The following is an 8223-nucleotide window of genomic DNA, read 5'->3' as shown; positions in this document are numbered from 1 at the left end:
CTCCTATTGATACTGGAGGGTGTTTTGAAACTTGGCATTGGCTTTTATGTGAAAGAAGAAGACATTACAGGTACACCGTCATTTTTATTCAGATATTTTAAACCAGACACAAGAGGTAAAGCCTTTCTTGTGACCTGCAATTGCACAGTTTTGCAGCAGGTTTATTAGTTTCTGCTATGGTTAATTTTCACTATAGCAGAAGAGGAAGGGGTTAAGAAATGCCCTTACTCATGTTACATGAAGTAGCAGAAATTATCAGATGGAAACAGGAATTGGGAAGGGAAAAAAGGCTCCGCAGTAACTCATTGTTTCCCAGCCAAGACGGCTTGTACTTAAACTGATGACAGGATTCTACAGTCCGACAGTCTAATCAGATCTGAATTTCTCCTAGATGGTGGCAACAAGTAATCCCCCACCACAAAGCCCTTAACTAAAGCCACTCAAGCTGGAAGGGCCCCGGGTTGAAACAATACTGAGTCACAGCTCTTCTCATTGGAGATCCCAGCAGCCCTTCAGTGCAGAGGCCCCGCCCCTCCCGTGCGAATCGCTGGCCTTGGGAGGAGGAGCTGGCCGATGCTAATGAACGGAGTTGCCGGGCGAGCCGGGAACTTCACTCCCCTCTCAGACTCAGGATCGCAGAAATTATGCCCCTTCTTTCACCATGAGCTGGCTCTCCAATTCCCAGGGAGTGGTGCTAACTGCCTACCACCACAGTGGCAAGGACCGGGCTGTGGCGGGGAGCCATGGCCAGGGAGGGGAGGAAGCCACCTCGAGGTAAGCCCTGGCATTTGAAAGCCAGAGAACAAAACAAAAACCTCTTACCTGCTCCAGGAAAAAAAAAAAAAAAAAGTGACGGGGAAGTTGACGCGGGGAGAAAGGAATGACTCCGCGTGTGTAACCTAACCTCTGCAGCAGCAGGAGTGCTTCGCGGGGGTTTTATTTACTTTGCATCTCGTCTAGTCCAAGTCTGAAATAGCCCGTGTAATTACTAGTAAAGATAGAGGGAAAAGGCTGGGGCCATGCCTGTCAGACTTGTTGCTTAGCAGGTGCATTTCAAATGCTGAAAGATCAAATGACTATATTTGAAACACTTCCTACGAGGTGGAATTCTTGAATGGGCTCAAGGCTCAGCGCTGCAACTGTTAGTTGGGAAAGTGTGCCAACACCAGGGGGCGGAGGAGAGGGGGCCGGCCAGCGGGCGGTTGAGGGGGAGGTTGCAGTGTTCACTGTACAAGCTGTTGTTAGAGTCTGGTGTTTCTCCAGTGTCCTTGCCGAAAGCACATTTCTTAGGCAAAAAGCCTAAGACACTGGCCTGTGGTAGTATGTTTTATGTTCTTTTGTGTTTGTGAATTTTGTTGCGTGTGTTGGGGGGGGGTGCATTTTTTGGTCAGGAGATAGTACTCTGAGGCCACCAGAAAAATGTGGTTAATGTTAAATCACTTTGTAGGTGAAGAGGGCAAATGTTTTACAAACCACTGAGGTGCAGAGTACCTTTCCCACTACCTGTGTACTTTGCTCCATTTTCCAAGGACTTTTTTTTTCATTTTTTTCCTAATGACCTTTTCACTAGACAGATTAATGTTTTCACCTTAGTCTGAGATATAAATTGTAAATATTGGCCTAAATGCTTGCAAAAAAACAAATGCTAACCTAATTGTGTAGGACACTAAATTAGTTGTCAGTAAGTATGTTTCCTCCTTGACTTTTCATGTGATAATAAAACCTTTGTTCTTGTGTAACTGACTTATGCTTATGCCTTAAGTTAAAATAATGCCTTCTTTCATTTGTTTTAAAATCCCCACATATGGGGGAGGGGAGTAAAAAATCAAAAGAACTGTAATGCTTTGCCTCAGATCCCCAGGCTGGTCAGAACTTCTCTTTAGATAGCAACTACAGTATGCATTCCATTAAGAGTTAATTCATTTCTAAAGATAAAAGAGGATTGCCTCCTGGTGTATTTACATCTTATTTTCTGTGGTTGTAAGTATTTTCTGTGAGCAGTCATCTATTTTTCTGTAGAACACCAGCCCCATAACTTTCATAACTTGGAGTCCACATGACAGTCAAGACTGCCAGAATTGTGCAAGCTTAGCATATTCTCCTGTGACTTTATTCTGGGTGGCCTGAGGAGCTGAGCTGAATCTTGGGTCTTTATTGTGAGAGTGGAAAGAACCTTAGGGACAGTGAGTCCAGACTTCTTCTGTTCACTTTGAGGGCTCCACCCCCAGGAGGGTGTTAGGTTGTTACAAGGTCTGTGGTTCTAGGCCTTTGCCTGGGGCTGCATATCTCTTTCTGGAGACTTCATCCTGTGTTAGTACTTTTGCAGCCTGTTGTGGGTGGCCTGTACTTGAGTGGGTTGAGAGAACAGAAGAGAGGAACGGATCGTTCTTAGCCTATGCGAAAGCTGAGTCCAGAGGTACTCATGTGGCAGACTGGGCAGGTGCTCACACAGGGAGTGATCCTTGGAAAGCGGCAGCACTAGGTCTGAGCCCACGTGCCTTCTTTGCTGGCTGCCATATTGCTCGTCCATACTGACCCCAAATCCTCACTACCGAGGTAGAGTCCTAGAGCTGAAGAAGCTGGGAGTTCTGGTTTGAAGGCAGGGAGGGCAGGAGGGAGGGGAGCCAGTCCTTGTTAGCTTTTACCCGTGATAAGCTTTTATGTCCATGTTGGGAGGTTCCCTGTTTGGCCTGGAAGGCTAGAGATACTGAAGTGGGAGGGACAGGGTGGATGCTGGGAGGAGTGATTTGAGGGTGGGATGGGGTCAGGATTTGACTTGCCAAAGACGGTGGTGGAGGAGCGGGTGGGTGCACATGGCTTAGGCTCTGGCTGGGTTGGTCAACTAGGGAAGCTGCTCAGAGGCACAGGGTTGATAGTTGCTGCCAATTTTAAAAAGCTCCTGAAAGGGCAAAACCAAACCAGAACAAATAAAACTTAAAAAAATGTTTATTGATTTTAGAGAGAGAAGGCAGCGTGGAGGAGAGAGAGAGAAACCGATTTGTTCCTCCACTGATTTATGCAGTCAGCTCTTGTGTGTGCCCTGACCAGGATCAAACCTGAAACCTTGGTGTATCAGTACGATGCTCTAACCAACTGAGCTACCCCATGAGGGAACAAACAAAAGTCTAAGAGAAAAAGTTAGACTCTGTCTACTCTCCCCCATCCTTGCCCCCATCACCATCTATTTAAAAGTTGTTGGAAGGCTCACAGAAATCTAACTTGGCTTATTGCAAGACTTTTGTGTCTTCAAAATAATATTCCCTTTGATGAATTATTTAATCAAATGTTTAGTTTAATAAGATGAACTCATGCATGTACCATTTGAAAAGTATAAAAGACTATGTATATGATTAAGAATATTTATAGAAAGTTTTTGATTTTAGTCTTGCCTTACCAAGTCCTATTTTATTTGGTCTTTAGGGAAGCTGAGAGAGTAGGGAATTAATCTTTTTATAAGTTATGTTAGTCTAAATTCCTCTCATTCCATTATCCCTCTTTATCAGGAAACACTCATTAGATGCCAGATAAAGGAATTTCTCCTACTCTTAATTAAAGCTGCTCAAATATTTATGGAATCCGTTTTTAATTTTTTTGTTGTATTTCCTCAAAACATTAGGATTTAAAGAAATATGCTAACATTAGTTGTTCTGACTGGCTTGTACATGGTCAGATATTTGCAAAAGAAACCACTTTATGAGTAGCTATATTTATAAGACTTCATTTACTTGTTAATTTTCAAGCAAATTTCTTAATGTTTGTTTCTGCCAAGCTGTTTTTCCAATAATACTGTATTTTGTCTATTCTTACTGTTCTCCCTGGACTTTCCTTCCATTTTAAGAAAAACTATTTTGTTTGCTTTGTTTCATTTTTGCTGATATTTTGGTAAATGTGAATGTAAAAGAGATTTTCCTTCTTAGTGGACCTTTTAGCTCAAGTTGATATATGAGTTATTTTTCATGTCTCTTACGAATAAATGTATGGCATTCGTCATGGAGGGTCTTGTTTTGTTGACCCCATTTGCCACTGGTGTTGGATAAGCAGAACCAAGAGGCACTATGTCATGGCGACATACACCCTGAAACTCTGGGCTCTGGGGCTAGTCTGCCTGGGTTCACACCCTGGCTCTGCCTCGTCGGCAGTGTGGTCATGGAGCAGTTACTTAACTCTCTGTTTGTGAATTGAACTTCATAATAGCTCTCACTTCATTGGGAAAATTAAGTGGGATGATCCATGTAGCCCACAAAACAGTGCTTGGCTCATAGCTAGCTCCTCCTTTCCTTAACACTAGGTAAACTAAAGGAAATAAATGTTTGAGCCTTGCAGCATATAAATATTATGTTACATTTTCATCAATATTTTGTTATGTGTTAAGAAACATGGGCGCGATCCATGTACTTAACTAAAAATGGCTTAACTGAAAATTAATCATAATGTAAAAGTTCAGGCCTTTGAAATTTGAAAGACCTTGGAAATGTCCTTTTGAACTAGAGAAACATAGACAATTTGCACTAGTGATAGCCACTTACAGCAGGCCTGCCTTGGGGCATTGGTGGGCCCCACTGAGGCCTGTGAACCTACTTTTATGGCAAGATGAAATGTGGGCAGGTCCTTTTTTGGCCACTGGACTTGTTACTGCCTCCACTGTCCCCTCCTCCTTTAGGAACTCAACTCTACTGCCCAGTTTGCCGAATGGAAGACGACCACCATTTTCATATGCTTAGCTTAGTTCTAGATTGTTTCAAATCTTTCAAGGTATAGAACCTGTTTCTGGGTTCTATAAATTTACTTAGCAAGTATAATCATTCGGTCACTCATTCCACATAATTACTGAGTCCAGGAGCTGGGGCTACAATGAAGACAAACACCTGCATGGGGGAGGTGGGGCCTGGGGTGGAAAATGAGGACCTGATGAGCCTTGTAGATATAGATGGGGTTAAGAGTTAGGGAAGAGCTCCCAAGGCAGACAGGGATAGGGAGTATAGAAGCCATAAGCCTGGTATTAGCCCAGCAGCAACACACAAAAACCCAGAAGAGCCAAGAGCCCTGCAGGACTCCAGTGGTGGGAGGAGGTGAGGGTAAGGAGGAGAAAACAAGTGGGCCAGGTAGATCTGATAGCTTTGTAGAGCGCTTGAGAATGGGATTGTTGCTCTGAGTGTGATGGGGAGCCAGTGGGGAGAGTTTTGAGCGTGGGAGAACTAGCATATTTTGGTTATAAAAGGTCTTTCTGGCTGTTTTGTTGACTGCAGACTATAGTAGAAAGGACACTAATCAGGAGGGTAAGGTGATGGTGCCTTGGGCCAAGATTTCAGTCATTATAGGTAGTGGAGATGGTGAGCAGTGAAATATTTTGAAGGTAGAGCCTGTAGGATTTCCTGACAGTTGCGGTGTATGAGCTAATGAGACTAGTTAAAGGCTATTACAAGGTTTGGCCTATACAACTCTAATGATTTAGATGCGGAAGACTCCCAGAGTGAAAGCGGGTGGATGGGGTAAGACCTGAAGGTCAGTTTTGGACATGCAACTCAGAAGGATCTTGAAAGTAGATTTAAGGAAAAGGCATCGCCTTTCCTGATGAGGTCAACATTTTTACATAAATTCATAGCACTAAAAAAGAAAACCTGTGCATTTTCCTTCTAAATTTGTGTATTATCTGAAATGATGTGTAATTTTGGTGAAGGAAGGGATGGTGAGGAGGTTTTATAATGCAATTATGTAATAAGTGAAGTAACATGTCTTTTTATTTTGTTAACCTTACCATTTAAGGGATGTTTTCTCATCCTAATTTTGTAGGATTTGGTGACCAAATACTTTTTAACCTGTCTATATAGATAACTATTTTCTAAATCAATCTAGTCCTCTACTTCATGACATAAAAGTACTTTTATAAAAACTTATTTTTTATCATGTCTTTTAGAAGCCTTATCTATCACTTCCTCTTGAATTGTAAAAAGACACACCCAGCATTCCAAATGGGCAGGTCTTACTTTTATTTAGAGTTATGTTATTTGACTTTTAACTGCCCTCATCTGTGAGGCTTATGATTTTTGTGGGCCTGTTTAAAGTTTTCTTCGTAAAACTTATGTTATCATTATCTCTTTCATACGTAAGGGTTTATAAATCTCAAGACACCCCTCCCCCCAAGAAAGCTGCTAAAAACTTTCCTTGTTTTCTGTGGCACACTTCTTCCACTGTCCGCCTGCATGGTGCACCTGTGTCTCTCTTTTCTTAGTGGGACTTGTGTTTATTTAAAGGTTTATCCTTGTTCTTTTTATGTTTTAAGTTCTTAGTATTTGTCGTGCTTTTAAGAATGCTGCAGCAAAACGACCTCATAACAATGGATGCTTTCATGATGCATAAGACTGCTACTGGATTGAATGGCAGTTAGGCTTAAATAGTTTTTAATCATTGGACAAGGAAAATGAATTATTTTATTCTCTTATTTTAAATTCCCTGTTAGCTACAAACATGAGTATCATTCACATATTAGAAAAAGAACCCAGCACTGGCCAGGTAGCTCGGCTGGTTAGGGCATCGTCTCGATGTGCCAAGGCTGCAGGTTTGATCTCTAGTCAGGGCACATAGAAGAACCAACCAGTGAGTGCATGGGTGGGTGGAATAACAAATCGATGCTTCTCTCTCTTTCTGTCTGTCTCTCTCTCACAAGTCAATGAATAAATTAAAAAAAAAAAAAGCACTAGCTGGTGTGGCTCAGTGGATGGAGGCTGGCCTGTGAACCAAAGGGTCACTGGTTGGGTTCCCAGTCTAGGCACATGCCTGGGTTTCAGGCCAGGCCAGGGAGTGGGCATATGAGAAGCAACCATACACTGATGTTTCTTTCCCTCTTTCTCCCTCCCTTCCCCTCTCTCTAAAAATAAATAATTAAAATCTTTAAAAAAAACCCATAAAAAAAAAAGAAGAAGGAGAAGAAAGGAAGAAAAAGAAACCAGTATCCTATAGGCCAAGGCTGCCCTTATCTCAAGTGGAAGTTCCCTGCACTCCATGGTCATGGTCAGAAGTCTGTGAGGTCCCACTCCCTTTGGTTGCCTTCTCTCTCCTGCTTCTTGATTTAGTCACCCAAGGGTCCTGAGAAGCCTCCCTGCTGGTCATCCTGAAGATGGCCAGGTGAGAGAGCGCAGAACTGCAGAAACTTGAGGCATCTGGGGTTTTTTCAGGGGTGGGATTGGTTTTGGGGTGGAGGTTGGGAGAGGGTAACAACATCATCCACATGCCAGGCTTGGAGATGTCAGTCCTCTTCTGAATTCTCTCTCTTTGGGGTGATTTCTGTCCTGGTCCAGACCTTTCATTTTATACAAATACTCTGAGATAGAACTGTTTGCTGTGAAAGCTTTAGTTGGTGTTGATATTTAATGAATTTATTCTTTTGATAGGAGGAGATAAAGAATACAAGTTATCTTATTTGAAGAGAGTGGGAGAGTGGATTAGGGCAGAGGGGGCAGAAGGGAGGACATCTAGATAACTGAAGATCAGCTCTTTAGACTTCTATTTGTGACTGTTGCTATAACCTATGAGCTGGCCAAGTTAATCCCCCACCTTTTTTTTTTTTTTTTTTGCAAGAAGTAAACAGAAACCATAGAGACCAGTGTGACCAGTTTCTACATCTGGAGTCTTCCTCATTCTCAGGTTCACTGAGTATCTGACTTTCTGTGTTGAGAAATGTGAAACATCTTCTCCTTTACACATGCTATTTGGTAGTTGCTTTTTTGGCTGCAAAGAACACTTAAATGTCTTTAGTGAAAATGAGGTTTCTTGCAGACATCTGGGCCATTGGGAAAGGAAACATCACCTGTCTTATTTCCTCAGTGACTGGTCACTGTAAGTGTTTGTTCTGTCTTAGAGACTGTTCTTTTCTGTCCAATAGCCTTATGATCTCATCATTCTGAGCCTGAGCATGGCTCTTAGTGGAGGCCCAGCCCCATTGCCCTCTCTCATCTCACATCTATAACGAGAAGACCCGTCTTGCTCTTTTCTAACTTCAACTTTTTGAAGGGGGGTCAGATTTTCCCAGTGAATCTTTTTGAGCTGCCCCAGGCAGCCTATGATATGACTATTTGGGATCTTTTTTTTTTCATTTGGGGTCTTTTTAGAGAAACAGAGTCTGTGAGTAGGGCAGATTCCTATAGAAGGGATGTGGCATCTTTGCCACGCTGTGTAGGATGTCATACCTTAGTATGACATACTATCATATCATATCTTACCTATGAA

General features: G+C 42.5%; 1 protein-coding gene across 2 annotated transcripts in view; it reads left to right on the top strand.

Annotated features, from left to right (window-relative positions):
* Positions 1-551: 551 nt before the first annotated feature.
* ARHGAP18 (Rho GTPase activating protein 18) overlaps positions 552-8223 on the top strand; it is a 123453-nt gene continuing 115781 nt past the window's right edge. For both annotated transcript variants that reach the window (XM_045843660.1, XM_045843658.1), the window contains exon 1: positions 552-774. In XM_045843660.1, coding sequence (XP_045699616.1) covers positions 662-774 — 113 coding nt within the window. In that variant the 5' untranslated portion in view covers positions 552-661. The remainder of the gene's footprint in view (positions 775-8223) is intronic.

The sequence above is a fragment of the Phyllostomus hastatus genome, unplaced genomic scaffold, assembly GCF_019186645.2.
Source record: "Phyllostomus hastatus isolate PE091 unplaced genomic scaffold, TTU_PhHast_1.1 phas_contig_40, whole genome shotgun sequence".
Taxonomy (NCBI): Eukaryota; Metazoa; Chordata; class Mammalia; order Chiroptera; family Phyllostomidae; genus Phyllostomus; species Phyllostomus hastatus.
The sequence above is the reverse complement of the archived record's forward strand: the minus strand, read 5'-3'. Positions and strand labels throughout refer to the sequence as shown.